General features: G+C 38.5%; 3 protein-coding genes across 4 annotated transcripts in view; 2 read left to right on the forward strand and 1 right to left on the reverse strand.

The window, feature by feature from the left end:
• Positions 1-11,937, forward strand: part of LOC309490693 (uncharacterized protein) — a 30,406-nt gene extending 18,469 nt beyond the window's left edge. The window contains exon 2 of the mRNA XM_082159899.1: positions 10,350-11,937. Within this exon, the coding sequence (XP_082016025.1) occupies positions 10,350-11,800 (1,451 nt within the window). The 3' untranslated portion in view covers positions 11,801-11,937. The remainder of the gene's footprint in view (positions 1-10,349) is intronic.
• LOC309492495 (uncharacterized protein) overlaps positions 1-16,727 on the forward strand; it is a 201,847-nt gene that overhangs the window by 75,200 nt on the left and 109,920 nt on the right. The gene's annotated exons all lie outside the window — the stretch shown is intronic.
• The window catches only part of LOC309490066 (uncharacterized protein), a 117,981-nt gene that overhangs the window by 52,032 nt on the left and 49,222 nt on the right, over positions 1-16,727 (reverse strand). The gene's annotated exons all lie outside the window — the stretch shown is intronic.

The following is a 16,727-nucleotide window of genomic DNA, read 5'->3' on the forward strand; positions in this document are numbered from 1 at the left end:
AGATGTTTTTATCACTTATTAGCCTATATTTTTGTATTTTAATAATTGCATAATTACTTTGTTCATTGTAATGTCAGAGTCACCACACTAGAACATGGGAACAAATAAAAGTGAAGTACAAAAATATTCTACATAATGGTAATTTTTAGTTATATTATAGTCTCTTTTATAAAAGACACTGTTAAATAAATGGTTGTCTGTTTATAAAAGCAACCAAGAAAAAGGCTGAGAAAAAAAGAAAGAAAAGATCTTAGTAGCCTACACTGTAAAATAATTTTTGCTGCTTTAAATTAAGGCCGTATAGTCATTTCAACTGTTAAATCTTAATGATGAGTAATGATGAATTGCTTTGACTTGTGAAAGTGAAAACTGATAAACTTATGTTAATGTAAAAACATTTTTCCTGAGTGTAGTTCATTGTAATGACATTGTGTTTTCCTCTTTTGTGCACTTTTACATAATACACTTTTACATAATACACTTGTATCTGTTCCCAAGAAAGTGGTGGCTGAAATATGTGCAGTAAGTGGACATTTTCTAACTTTCCAAAGGAAAGAAAGTACAAGAGTTTGTAATGTCTATTTGTTTCCATTGCACTGGACAGTGAATAAACCCTCTCAGATAACTGTCATATGGAGGAACTAGCCTACCTGCAAGTGCATAAATAACTTTTACATAAATTACTTAATTTATATTTGTATGCTTTATGGCTACAATATAAGTGTCAGGATTCCACATCTACAGAAAGGCCTACAGAAGAGTCTGCACAGACAGAGGAGACATAGGCCTACAGGTGGGCAGTGAATAGCCAACTTTTCCTTTTTATTTGTTGCATGAGGCATGTGTCTAATATCTCTTGTTGCAGGCACTTGACCACTGGCTTTTCTTTACAAAGAACAATTGAAATAAAACTCAAGGAACTAAGCATATTTGTCTTTTATTAAACATTTAATGAAAAGTGTTTTTTTTTTGTTTTTTTGGCAATGTTGTGTAATATGGCACATGCAACAATGTCACAGGCCCTGTCAGGTGTGCAACCCTCAGACTTATCAGACACTGAAATCTTCCCTTTAGTTAGCCAAAGTTCATTTCATTGTGTGCCCTTGTCCTGGCTAGAGCTGCATTGTAACTGGTTTGGGTCAGGGAATGGGGTCATAAACACCTGTCTGCAGGCAGGAACATGTCATAATCACCTATGAAGAAATGCAGTTCTGTTAGGATCAGCATAAGTGTATGTAATACAGTGAGCTTGATATTTAATTGTGGAACTTTTCTTACCACTTTCAAATAATGTGCATAAATATGAATCTCTGAAAATGCTTAAGTCATGCACAGATCCTGGCCATTTTGCTTTCACATTTGTGATATGGAAGATTTTAGTCAACTGCCTTTTTTTATTTGATATAATATTACTAATCTGGAATATTAAGAATCACAATAGTAACTGGGCTGCACATTTACATTGTGAACCCCCTTTCTGTTCACATAATCCCCTTCATTGAGGCCTTGATGGCAGTCTATGGAAGCCTATAGTCTATGGTACCAATCACGTTAGTGAAGCCTGAGTGACACATACTGTAATCAGCATGGTCATGATTGCATATGATCTTCATAAAAAATTATGATAGCCTTAAAAAAAAACTGCTTTACAACATTGGGTCTTAATTAGTGGCTTGGAAATAGCACAAAAAAAACTAAAACTTTTTTTTAAACCTAAAAGCGCCAGGTAAACTCCGAATGACACGACAGACAGCACTTTCCATCAAGTTCTCCGCATCTCCAATAGTGTAAAGTAAAGAGACGCAAATAATCTTAGGGCAATGCAAACAGTTTGTGCTGTAGTTAAAGCCCGACTCCGACAAGTCGAAAATAAATGTGCGTTTCCAACAAATTAATAATGTAAACGACAATCTCACGAGTCACGAGAAAAAATATATATCTCAGAAAGTGCACTATCGCGCTGCGCTGGACTTCCCCATGGACTTCCCGGATCAGCTCCGCTTATGAAGCCGCAGTCTAATCCTGTTAACGTGAAATAAGCCTGCTCGCGAGCAGGTTTAAGATTGCGCACCTGTTGCTATGACAGCAAGTCCAGGATGAGCGTTGAAGAACCAAACAATCCAAGATCATGCCAAATCGCCAACAATCAAATCCAGCTAACTGAGTTAGCGACGTACGAAGAACGGGCCCCTGAATGAAAGGCTCATTATGTATGCGGTATGCGGTATTTAGTATGTGTTTTGTGGCCTTATTTCAGAAACATAAATTTTTTGTTTTTTCAATAACCATGCATAAACATTATCCTCTCAAAAATACAAACATGTACATACATGTTGCTCACATATTATGGTAGCCCTGTTTTTGCTAAATAGAGTGTAATTACACCTTTGCCATCAGTGTCTGCTCGTTTATTCAAACTAAGTTGTCCTACAACAGACGAACGTCGCACCGACGTCTAACGACGTAACTCCAGCAGGGCAGCTAGCTGTCTCTTTTTTTCTGTGTTGTCGGTCACTAGTGCACAAGGCAACACTGTGTGCATGTAATACTCATGGGAGTTGTAGTGTCGTAGTGTCACGCTGCAATATGTTTTATTTCAGATGCCTTTCGAAAAGACTACACAAAGTGGCTAGTTGGAGTGACTGTGTTACCTGCCACGAGCAAAATCCACCCGCATTTGGTGGGTTGGCGGGTGTTAATGTCAAGCCCTGATGCTGCTGATATATTATTGTAGCAGAGTTTGTGCTGAATACAGTGTCATCAGACTTTAGCCATGAAAATGTCACAAATAACAGAAATAAGCACAAATGTCAGAGCATGTCAGAACACCTTCAGGGCCAGAAAACACCTCAGACCCCAGAGAGTTAAGGTAACAGAGATTGTTTTGGCTTTATAGCGGTTCTTTAATAAAGTTATTTTCCAGCTAAAGTTAGTTTTGATTGATTCGCTTCCGTCGCAACGATCATTTGTTATTAAATTAAAGACGAGCGTGTCGGAGCCGTCGTGTTGCACGCGGGAGTGAACGATATCAGGCTGCGGCAGACGGAGGTTCTGAAGAAAGACTTCAGGAGCCTGATCGAGACGGTACGCAGCACATCGCCTGAAACAACGATCATTGTGTCTGGACCGCTTCCCACGTACCGACAATGGCATGCAAAGTTCAGTAGATTATTCGCGCTAAATGAATGGTTAATGTCATGGTGCAATGAGCAGAAACTGCTCTTTGTAAATAATTGGAATCTGTTTTGGGAACGTCCTAGGCTCTTCCGCGCTGATGGCTTACACCCAAGTAGAATCGGAGCAGATCTTCTGTCTGATAACATCTCCAAGATGTTAAATACCGTTTGACTAGTAACCAAAAGTCCAAATTACAGTCTCTGCTGCACCAACTTAATTGATATAAATACTAGTGTAGAACATTGCATAGAAACTGTGTCTATTCCTCGTTTAGTGAGATCAAATAATAAATCTACTGCAGGATCTAGGAAAAATCTAATTGTTATTAAAACAGAAAATCTCGCTATTAGTGAACAAAAACAATTTCTAAAGTTAGGTCTTCTAAACATTAGATCACTCACACCTAAGGCAGTTATTGTAAATGAAATAGTCAAAGATAATAGCTTCGATGTACTTTGGCTTACTGAAACCTGGCTTAAACCAAATGATTATTTCGGTCTTAATGAGTCTACTCCATCAGGAAACTGTTATAAGCATGAGCTCCGTCTGACTGGTCGTGGCGGCGGTGTTGCAACAATCTATAGAGATATTCGTAATGTTACCCAGAAAACAAGTGACAAGTTTAATTTGTTGAAGTACTTGAACTAAATGTTACGCTCTCAGATGTTAGAAAAACATCCCTATTATCTCTAGCCTTGGCTACCGTATATAGACCGCCAGGGCCTTACGCTGATTTCCTAAAAGAGTTTGCAGATTTTCTCTCAGATCTAATGGTCAACGTCGATAAAGCATTAATTGTTGGAGATTTTAACATACACGTAGATAATTCAAATGATGCGTTAGGGGCTGCGTTTACAGATTTATTAAACTCCTTTGGGGTCAAGCAAAACGTCACTGGTCCCACTCATCGTCTTAATCATACACTCGATTTAATTATATCATATGGAACCAATCCAACCGATATAGATATCATTCCACAAAGTGATGAAGTCACTGATCATTACATGGTAACTTGCATATTACGTACTGCTGTAATATGGCATGCGGCGCAGCGTTATCGACCAGGCAGAACAATCCTTCCATCCACCATAGATAATTCTCAAATTGCTTATCTAATCTGTCTCAGCTGCTGCCTGAACCCAAACAAACAGATGAACTAGAAGAACTAACTAGCACTATGAGCACCATTCTCTCTAGAACATTGGATGTGGTTGCACCGATTAAATTAAAAAAGGTCAGAGAGAAAATTAAAGCACCATGGTACAACAATACTACGCGTGTTCTAAAGAGAGAAACCCGTAATTTAGAGCGTAAAAGGAAACAAACTAATTTAGAGGTCTTTAGAATCGCGTGGAAAGACAGTATGTCACATTATAAAAAGGCCCTAAAAGCGGCCAGGGCTGAGCACCTTCGCAAACTAATAGAAAACAACTTATCCCGTTACAGTTTAGTAGTAATGATTTCATGAACTTCTTCACTGAGAAAATAGAGAAAAGCATCAGAACCACAATTGTAAACTTTCAATCTTCAATCGCGCCTTATAATTCAGCTTCAATTATCACCCCGCAAGAACAATTACAGTGCTTTACAACTATAGAACAAAAAAGAGTTAAATAAACTTATCACTTCATCTAAAACAACAACATGTTTATTAGATCCTATACCCACTAAACTACTGAAAGAAGTGTTACCTATAGTGGAAGAGCCTCTCCTCAATATGATTAACCCTCTGAGGTCTGAGCTGTTTTCTGGCCCTGGAGGTGTTCTGACATGCTCTGACATTTGTGCTTATTTCTGTTACTTGTGACATTGTCATGGCTAAAGTCTTATTACACTGTATTTAGCACAAACTCTGCTACAATAATATGTCAGCAGCATGTATGTAAAAGTTTGTAGTTTTGAGATAATGACATTTATGCGTGGTTTGTGAAAATACCAAAAAAAATTTCACTGAAATAAGGCCATGAAACCCATACTGATTATTTCTTCACAAGACTTTTGAAAATTGTATCACGTAGCATAGAATATTTGCTCCAAAACTATGTGAAAATCACCCTGACTGCTCATTCAGATAAGACAATATATTGATTTAAAATTTCTAAGACGTGCTTTGTGTGAGAAAGCCATATGCGAAGAGGCGTGATCATCTCATGAATATTTAAGCCTTCAACACCTGAGAAAGACAAAGACACTCCCCTAACTGCCCTATTAGGAGCTATCAGGCCCTGTCATTCAGAGCAACCTTGCACAAAGAATGAGGAGATTTAAAAAAGAATGGCTTTTAGATTGTTTGGATTTATTTACAACACAACATAATCCAAAAATACACAACAAATGACAAAAGAGCACATTGAAAACAATGATCCAAAGACAGAGACCTTTGTGCCATTCCTAAAAACATTGTACATTCCTTTCATTTCCAAGGTGTTTGATTTTCACTTTACCATGTTCATGTACAGAGACTCATGTGAATGTTGAAGTCAGCAGGACTCAGTTGCATCTGGTCCCTGAAAGAAAAGGAAAAAAGTTAACATACTGGTATCAAGAGAAACTAGGCCTGCACGATTTTGGGAATACATTTTAGATTTTTCTGGTTAAAATTGCTTTTTAAAATTCACAGAATATACACACACACACACACACACACAAATGTTTCCAACAATATATAATATAATGAACACCATGTTTGTTGTGCCTTGTAGGCATAAGCTATGTGCAGTACTGCATAAAATAATTATAACAATAACCTATAGCAGCCTATAAATCTTCCAAAAGATTTCAGTAACAATGCTAGAGAAAAATATATTGATTATCTTATGTTACTTCAAATGTTTCCATTCGTTATGATGATATGAAATGAGATAATAGTAAAAACATAAAGCCTACTGTTTGGTGCATTTTTCCTTTCAAACGCGATCGCGCTCCAAAATATGATACATTCAAACGCACAGCGCGCTCCAAAATATGATACATTCAAACGCACAGCGCGCTCCAAAATATGATACATTCATACGCGATCGCGCTCCAAAATATGACATTCAAACGCGATCGCGCTCCAAAATATTAAACAATATGGTTATACATATCTATGTTTGAGCAGATATCCACAAACAGTATTTAACAGTAAACACGGGTCTAAATAGTATAATATTCACCATATATCTAGCAACAGTTCAACTGCAATGTGAAGTTTATGCAACAATACCATAAACTAATAAGTAAGAATTTCTTACCTTACATCTTTCTTGTCTTCAAATCGCGTTCTTCTTCTTCTGAGTTAAATCCAATGTAAGCTCAGACGTGTCTTCCAAACTCGACGAAAAGCAGAGACTTGTGAAGTTTTTTGGTGTTTTGTGTTTGAGGTAACGAGGGCGTTCGCGTTCCATGTGGACGATTTGCATGTGAATCACTTTTGCGCGAGTGGGCGTGGTCGAATTAAAAGTAATTAGCAAGCGTTTGAGATACTGGATATCCTGTTGGTTTTATACAAATTACTTAAACAGAGAATATTTGTTTTCAGTTTGAATCCGATCATTTAAAAGTACACACTTAAATGTGTATAAAGGTATATGGCTCATAAATGTGTGAGAAGGATTCGCTGAGTTTTGTTTCAGTTTATAGACGTGCTCAAGAAAAAAAAGTTCACCGCGACGGAGAGGCAGAACGCACACCCTGTTTATTTTCTTTATTTTACAAAAGCACAATGTTTTGATTTGATTGTAAGTGGACACATACAAAAGTAGAAATATCACAGATTCTTTTTTTATATTTCTTTTTTCTGTATAACCATAAATGACGGAGTAATTTAAGTTTATTGTACTACAGGGTGGGCCATTTATATGGATACACCGTGGTGGCATGGGAGTGGTTGGTGATATTGAGGTCCTGTTTGTGGCACATTAGTATATGTCATGGTCACCACCCATCTTGAGGAGTTTGCCCCCTCACATGTACTGGTGTGCCACAAACGGGACTTTGGTGTCACCAGCCATTCCCATGTTGTTGCGGTGTATCCATATAAATGGCCCACCCTGTACAATGTGAAGAAAATCCAGCAAAACGCGGGGGCGCGTTTGCCGACCTCAGAGGGTTAACTCATCTTTATCTTTAGGTCATGTTCCAAGAACATTTAAATTGGCAGTTATAAAACCACTCATTAAGAAACCACAGTTAGATCATAATAACCTAGCAAATTATAGACCCATTTCAAATCTTCCATTTATGTCTAAAATATTAGAAAAAGTGGTGTCCGCTCAACTGGGCTCTTTCTTGCAACAAAATGACATCTATGAAAAGTTTCAGTCTGGTTTCAGGCCGCATCATAGCACTGAAACTGCGCTCGTTAAAATCACAAATGATTTACTTTTAGCTTCTGACCAAGGCTGTATCTCAATACTAGTTTTACTTGATCTTAGTGCTGCGTTCGATACTATAGATCACACAATATTCTTAGATCGACTACAAAATTTTACTGGTGTTCAAGGACAAGCATTAAGCTGGTTCAGATCATACTTATCTGACCACTACCATTTTGTCTATTTAAATGGAGAAAAAATTATCATAACTCCAGTAAACTATGGAGTGCCGCAAGGATCTGTGTTAGGCCCTCTATTATTCTCAATATATATGCTGCCACTTGGAAATATTATAAGGAAACATGGATTTAGTTTCCATTGTTATGCTGATGACACTTAAATATATATTTCATCACGGCCGGATGAAAACGCTAAATTATCCAAATTGACAGAGTGTGTTAAAGATATAAAAGATTGGATGATGCATAATTTTCTTTTATTAAATCCAGACAAGACAGAGGTAATACTTATCGGTTAAAAAAACCGCCCACAAAACCTCTCACAATACAATTTTAACATAGTAGGATGTCCTGTTACTTTATCCTCTACAGTAAAAGACCTGGGTGTTATACTAGATGCAACCTGTCTTTTGAAAATCATATTTCATATGTTACAAAAACAGCCTTTTTTCACCTTAGAAACATTGCTAAGCTACGTAATATGCTATCAGTTTCTGATGCAGAAAAGTTAGTTCATGCTAGCTGGTTGTCCTGCATCCTCAATAAACAAGCTACAGTTAGTCCAAAATGCAGCCGCTAGAGTTCTTACTAGATCAAGAAAATATGATCATATACACCGATTTTAACATCACTACATTGGTTACCTATAAAGTCCCGTATTAACTACAAGGTATTGCTACTGACTTATCCCGTCCCTAAACGGCTTAGCTCCAGTCTATTTAACGGATCTTCTATCGCCCTATAATCCATCGCGCTCTTTAAGATCACTAAATTCGAGGCTTTTGGTCATACCTAGGATATCCAGATTCACCAAAGGAGGGAGAGCATTTTCACATTTAGCTCCAAAACTCTGGAATAGCCTTCCTGATACTGTTCGTTGCTCAGACTCGCTCTCCCAGTTTAAAACTAGATTAAAGACGCATCTCTTCAGCCAGGCATTCATATAATACTTTTAATCTTACAGTTAAATCCGGTCTCTAGTTCATAAATGCCAGAGGAGAACTGGCCCCCGACTGAGCCTGGGTTCTCCCATGGAGTTTTTTGGTTCCTTGCCACTGTTGCCTTTGGCTTGCTCAGTTGGGGATATTTTGGGGATATTTAATTTAATTTTATCAATAAATAAATTCCACTAGAAACAAACCTTGTGGTATTATTTTAATTTAATACTGTGAAGCTGCTTTGATACAATCTGTATTGTGAAAAGCGGTATAGAAATATACTTGACTTGACTTAAATTAGGGGCCGCTAAGACGACACCATTCTCTCTACACAGACTTTAAACGCAAACCTGTGATAAACGCTGATGACACTCACATGTGCATTAAGAATTGGGTCTATAGTTATGCGTGTTTGAATATATGTGCGCAGGGTTGTAATTTACTACAAAACAAGCCTAAACAAAGTACTGGTCTTTCCTTATAAATTTAGATACAGAATTTTATTTCATTTTGTCACTTTGGGGTAGGTACGCAAAATGAATTTTACCGACGAAGCATTATCTGTAGAGTGGTAAAGGGATCCTCCATAGGGAGAGACTAGTTGGCACTTCAGCACTGCGTTGTCATCGGGTCCAGGCGAAGGTCCTTCGTCAGATCTGGATACGGCCTGAATCAAGACGAGTGTGTCTGCTTCCCGGACAATGTTAGGAAGACTGTTCCAAAGTTTTGGTGCTAAATAGAAGGATCTACTGGCAGCAGTCGATTTTGATATTCTAGGTATTATCAACTGGCCGGAATTTTGAGATCGCAATAGACGTGAAGGACTATAATGCGTTAAGAGCTCGCTCAAATACTGCGGAGCTAAACCATTTAGTGCTTTGTAAGTAATCAGCAATATTTTAAAATGTATGCGATGTTTATTAGGGAGCCAATGCAGTTTTGACAGAACTGGGCTAATATGGTCATACTTCCTGGTTCTGGTAAGAACTCGAGCTGCTGCGTTTTGGACCAGCTGTAGTTTGTCTATTAAGCGTGCAGGGCAACCACCCAGTAGAGCATTACAATAATCTAGCCTTGAGGTCATGAACGCATTAACTAATTGTTCCGCATTTGTCAATGAGAGCATATGGCGTAATTTAGATATATTTTTAAGATGGAAAAATGCGGTTTTACAGATACTAGACACGTGACTTTCAAATGAAAGATTGGTATCAAAGAGCACACCCAGGTTCCTAACCGACGACGAAGACTTAACAGAGCAGCCATCAAGTGTTAGACAGTATTCTACGTTATTATGAAAGGAAGTTTTTTGTCCAATAATTAGAATCAGTTTTTTCAGAATTTAGTAGTTTAGAAATTACTAGTCATCCAATTTTTTGATATCAGCTATGTATTCTGTTAATTTTGTGAATTGGTAAGTTTCGTTAGGTTTTGAAGAAATATACAGCTGAGTATCATCGGCATAACAGTGAAAGCTAATGTTTTAAAGATAATAATTGGAAGATAAATTTTCCTCATTCATGGAAAGTTTCAAGGACATATAATAATTTATAAAAAGGCATGAAATTATCATAATATTTTATAACAGTTGTCTACTTTCTACCATTACATCAGGGCTCACTTTCATGTCCTTTATATTTCTCTTTGAATTATTTTGATGTACTGAAAATTAAATGTAACATTTGTTTCTTTCATGTCAGACCTGATGGAAGTGAAGGAGGAGTGTGAAGAACTGAGTGAAATGAAGGAGGAGAGTGAAGAACTGAGTGAAGTGAAGGAGGAGAGAGAAGAACTGAGTGAAGTGAAGGAGACTGAAGAACTGAGTGAAGTGACGGAGGAGAGTGAAGAACTGAGTGAAGTGGAGGAGGAGAGTGAAGAACTGAGTGAAGTGGAGGAGAGTGAAGAACTGAGTGAAGTGGAGGAAGAACATCATGTCAAACCGAAAAGCGTGAAGCCGTTCACATGTGATCAGTGTGGAAATAGCTTTACAAACAAATATCATTTTGAGCGTCACATGAGAATCCACACCGGAGAGCTGTTCAAATGTGATCAATGTGGAAAGAGTTTCACAACAAAACAACATCTTGAGCATCACATGATGATTCACACCGGAGAGAAGCCGTTCACATGTGATCAGTGTGGGAAGAGATTCTCATGCAAACGATATCTTAAAGAACACATGATGATTCACACCGGAGAGAAGCCGTTCACATGTGTTCAATGCGGCAGAGCATTTCTTAGTGCATCACACCTAAAGGAACACCTGAGAGTTCACACGAAGGAGAAGCCATATTCGTGTTCTGTGTGTGGGAAGAGTTTTTCACAGTTGCAAAATTTACACACACATCAGAAAATACACACTGGTGTGAGAGAGTACATGTGCTTTGAGTGTGAGAAGACTTTTATTACAGCGGACGGTTTAAAACTGCACCAGAGAATTCACACTGGAGAAAAACCTTACAAGTGTTCACACTGTGACAAGAGATTCAGTCAGTCAGCAAATCTGAAAACACATGAGAGGATCCACACTGGAGAAAAACCTTACAAGTGTTCACACTGTGACAAGAGATTCAGAGAGTCATCATCTCTGAAAACACATGAGAGGATCCACACTGGAGAAAAACCTTACAAGTGTTCACACTGTGACAAGAGATTCAGTCTGCCATTATCTCTGAAAACACATGAAAAGACACATACTGGAGAAAAACCTTACAAGTGTTCACACTGTGACAAGAGATTCAGTCTGTCATCACATATAAAAACACATGAAAAGACACATACTGGAGAAAAACCTTACAAGTGTTCACACTGTGACAAGAGTTTCAGTCAGTCTTCAAATTTGAAAACACATGAGAGGAACCACACTGGAGAAAAACCTTACAAGTGTTCACACTGTGACAAGAGATTCAGTCGATCAGAACATCTGAAAAGACATGAGAGGATCCACACTGGAGAAAAACCTTACAAGTGTTCACGCTGTGACAAGAGATTCAGTCTGTCAGCACATCTTAAAACACATGAGAGGATCCACACCAGAGAGAAGCCACACACATGTGATCAGTGCGGGAAGAGTTTCTCTATTAAAGCTAACCTGAAGCGACACATAAAGATCCATGCAGTGGAGAAACCACATCACCGCATGCATCGTTAAAATAGTCCAACAGACTACAGTGGCTCAACCATAGCTATTTGTGTTTATCAAACGATGAGAGTACCCCGCTCTCCCACTATGTAATATTTGCATATGATTTGACAGTTTACTTATAAATAAATACCTAAAATATAAAAGGAGTGCATCATGCCTGACCCCTACATGAACACTTTTGGTTTTGTGACTAAGTCATTCTCTTCAAATGTTATTGAGGTTAGAAACTTGAATGCCAATAATCTTATGTAACTTTATAGACGGTCCCTAAATTTGCGAACGTCAAACTTTATGCCAGTTAATCTCCAAAAGCCCCAAGCGAAATAATTTTTTTACTTCAGTGTATTTCAAGTATATTTATATTTCCAATAGTATGTTGAAAATGTACTTACACAAATTGTACTTTTTGTACATATATAAAAAGTATACTGGCATTACGCTTTCACGCTAACACTTTTAACACACTTTAAAATAATTATACTATATTACACTTTATAGAAATATATTATACTAAAATATACTTTAAGTGAAAGTTATGTGTACTTTCTAAAGTGTACTTATTTGAAAAAAAATTAAAACATATTTTTGATATATTTTAAATTGTATGCTCAAAATTTTCATTGCAACACACTGAAAGCATATTTTAAAAGTACACATTTTAATATCAACACTGTAATATTAAGTTTGAGTGTATTTTAAGTTAGATTTGAGTCTAATTATGACGTGAAGTTATTCACACTAGTACTTTAGAACATTCTTTTAGAAAGTGTTCAATAGTATTACTATGAAAATGCACTTTTCCACCATTTATGAAATTTTGTGATGTGTGTAAAGTACACAGATAGCAATTATTGTAGCTGTTCTGTAATGTTTAATCAGTTTTGCAGACAAATAGGATACATCTTACATACAAAATGACATTAAATAAAACATTAAATGCACACTTCAAAAGTACAGGTGCACAAAAAATGTGTTATGCTGAAAATCAAGTGGTTTAAACCATCTTGCATCACCCATATTGCAACAGACAAGTTAATACTGGCTAAATTATAAGCAAAACATTTTTTTTATTCACTCACACTGTGTTAACATTGTCACAAGTGTTCAAAAAAGAACATTTCATTGGAATTGTTTAAAGGAGAAAAAGCAGGGCTACTGCAAACAAGACCAACTGGAGAGTGTACAGACCAAGAAGTCGCTGACAGTATTCATGCGTATAGGACTGATATAGAGGTCGGTTTGGAGTTGATGTCTTTAAAGTAGAAGCTCCCCAAGAATTTTAGTCTCTTTCAACATTGTTGGGAAGTGGAATGCCATTGTACGTAGGGCCATGCCTGCCTGACCAGCTCCCATGTAGGACTTTCCGATAAGGGCGGAAGTAGTCCTGCACGATTTAGAGGGAAGGAGGGGGCGAGATTTCCACGACGGAGCAGATGACGGAGAAAGGTGAGTAGCCAACGTGTCCTCAACCGCTGGGATGGCGGAAGCCCTGCTCCACAGAACCAACAAGGTTGGTGAAGTTGGCGGCTGCCGCATTTGTCAGACGAGCGGAAAAAGGTTGTTTCCAGGATCTGGAGATCTCGTGATGCAGATCACTGAAAAAGAGCAGGTTTCTCCGCTCTGGTCTAGAATTAGGGCCACTTAAAAATCTTTAGGCGAGTTTAGACGATTGTGACTCGCAGGGCTCGTCGGGCCAGTCGATAGCGAGCTTCTCTGTAGCGTGTTCTTTTGTAGCGGAAAACGTCATCAGCTAAGGCAGGCCCAGAATCCTCGGAGTAAGACGCTACAATGTAAATCACATTTTCCAGCCCGAAAGAAACCGTCTCGCATGCTCCCGGGCTGGGGCATAAATAATCATGTGAAAACTCGACTGGCAGGACGCTGCCTGCGTGCTCGGGAGAGAAAGGGCGAGGCCCATCTGCTCATACTCTATATCCTCGAGCTCTACATCCGAACCCCAGGTCGCGGATCCCCACGAGGCCTCAGCGGTCTCGACGGGGGGAAACAAATGACTCCTCAAAAACCGCGAGCCTAGAGCGGACGGTTTTGAGAAGCAGGTTGTCACAAAATGTACATTTTGACAAGCCTAGAACAGCCTCGCGTGCATGCGAAAAACCCATATAATTTACACACTTACTGTGAGGGTCGTCACTCGCAATAAAGCGAGCGCATGGCGGAAGGCAACGACGAAACTCCATGGCACTTCACCGCAAGGAGAACTGAGTTCCACTATTCGCAGTCACTGAAGTGCAGATGAAGAATGTTGATGCTAAATCCAATATTCGGGTCAGAAAATCCGAGACCGAAGGGCTTAAAATTACAGCTTTGAGAAGGCAGAGAATTCTGAGGAGAAGATGGCGCGCGCATATATAATGTGACGACGTAAAAGTGTTCGGGCGCGCGCCATCAGTCAATAAATTGGCGTGATTCTATAAGGGCTTCAGTCAATCAGCACACCCAGAGGGCGTTCCCACTGCGTCTTAAGCTATGCAACGTTGAGTGAACCTATGAAAGAGAACCTCCCTTTACTGACCATTTGTAAAAAAAAAAAAAAACCCAGAACATTCTGTACCATTTCATAGTTGAACTGTTTATCTAAATGTGATGAAGTGCTTGAATGTTTCTAACATGAATGTTCTTCAGCATCATGAATGAATGAAGAATAAACACCAACCTCTTTGTTCTTCAGGATCTTCAGTGTGTTTCATTCTGAACTGCAGTGGGAGGAGCTTCACTGATGATGTGATTGCTGTGGTAGGAGTTGATCTGCCAAAATCAATTTGTTTTTATGCTCATGGACATCAGAATATAATAATGTAAATTCTTCCAAATATCCATAATGGTAAGAACAACAGTTCTTGCAAAAAACATAAACAGAAATAAACATAGGCTACTGTTAGATTTACTGATTGATTGAATGAACAATGCCAAACCCAGCGCTGAGGGAGAAAACTTAGCCTCCTATTATCACAAAACAATCTATATTGTTAAAAGCGCTATACATGAAGGTGACTTGATTTGACTTAATGAATAAATGTCATATTTCGTATTTAATCTGATAGTTTTGTAAGCTGTCGTATTCATGCTACTGTATCAGATATCAAGCAGATCCTCAGGAAAGAAGCATGATCATGCATGGATGGGATGAGGGATGGAATTTATTCTCTTTTAAAGAGGAGTAGTATGAGGCAAAAACACAGAAAGCGTGAATGCTAAAAGGCATGAATGTACCGTATAGATGCAGATATATGAAGGTATAAGCAACACATGAGTACAAAGTCCTTCTCGCCGCTCTCTGTATCTCAAGAGAATTATTATCTAAAGGGCCCTTGTATGCGAACATAAATCAAGAGCATACATTGGAATGCACCTAAAAGAAAATGGTTAAACACTCACAGAAATCATATGGGTATATATTTGATTCATTCAATGAATATAGAAATGATTATCTGCGAGGATTTTCAGTCCGGATTTAGACCATACCATAGTACCGAGACAGCTCTCATTAGAGTTACAAATTATTTGGTCTTATCATCCGATCGTGGTTGTATCTCTCTATTAGTGTTACTCAATCTTAGTGCTGCATTTGACACCATTGACCACAACATTCTTTTAAATAGACTCGAAAATGATGTTGGCATTAGTGGAATTGCATTAGCATGGTTTAACTCAAATCAGTTTGTAGCAGTAAATTAAGAGATGTCTTATCGATCACAAGTTCAGTATGGCGTACCACAAGGCTCAGTACTAGGACCGTTGCTGTTCACTCTGTTGTGTTTGTCTATTGTTTAAACAACACAAATCAGAGTAGAGACAACGATGGGCAATTCTTCTTTTCTTTTTACTGTGCAATATCAGAATGAACAACTTTGTGAACACATGTGTTTCTTGTTTCTTTAGACAATTAACTGGCCAACCAAAATCTAACCCCGAGTTAATCTAGAGTGGCCAAGCAGTGCTTATTCCTGAGTTTACTCTGAGTGCATTCTACTCAATACACTACACTTCCTCCCCCCTTAGATAAGAAAATCTTAACAAACAATATTTCTCTGTTAACAAAACTTTTTTTCAAAAGGAACAAACTTAAGCTACTGTATGACTATAATGTCCCACTCCAGGTTCCTTTTTATAAATCCAGACGGGTTGGTGGTTTCCGTACACGGGTAAGGTAACGTTTCTCTTCACAAGTTGGAGTTAGTGCTTGTGGCACTTCACTGGAAGATACAGTGCCATCTTGAAGTGTTGTTGTATCACTTCCACTGGAAACAGTATCAGTAGTGGTGAATGGAACACTCGAGGGAACACTCTCCAGAGGAACATTTGATCTTCTCAACTGATCAATGTGTCGTCTCCAGATAGTATCTGGTGCAATCTCAACTGTATATGAGAGTGGTCCTGTTCTTTCTTTTACCTTTGCAAGTGTCCATTTGTGATCTCCTCTGTAGTTCCAACACTCTCTCCTATTTCCAGCTCTCTCGTTTTTTCCCCTCCTTGTGATTGCTTTATCTGTCTGTCGTGTACGGTCCTCCTCAGATTAGGTTTCAACAAATCCAGCCTTGAACGTAAGGGTCTACCAAGGAACAACATGGCAGGTGTTCGATTTGTAGTGACATGAGTTGCATTTCGATATGCAAACAAGAAATTGTGTAGCTTCTGGTTCAATGTGATCTTTTCACATGTCATGGCCCGTAGTACATTCTTCAAGCTTTGCACAAATCTCTCAGCTAAGCCATTTGTAGCTGGGTGGTAGGGCGCTGAGGTCACATGTTTGATTCCATTGTTCTTTAAGAAGATCTGGAACTCCTCAGAGATAAACTGGGGACCATTGTCACTCACCAGCTGTTCTGGTACACCAGTCCTTGCAAAAAGTTCTCTCAGAACAGTCACAGTTTGGCCAGCGGTTGTGGAGGTCATACTGAACACTTCTGGCCAC

The sequence above is a fragment of the Leuciscus leuciscus genome (assembly GCF_965113295.1).
Source record: "Leuciscus leuciscus genome assembly, chromosome: 1".
In the NCBI taxonomy this organism is placed as follows: domain Eukaryota; kingdom Metazoa; phylum Chordata; class Actinopteri; order Cypriniformes; family Leuciscidae; genus Leuciscus; species Leuciscus leuciscus.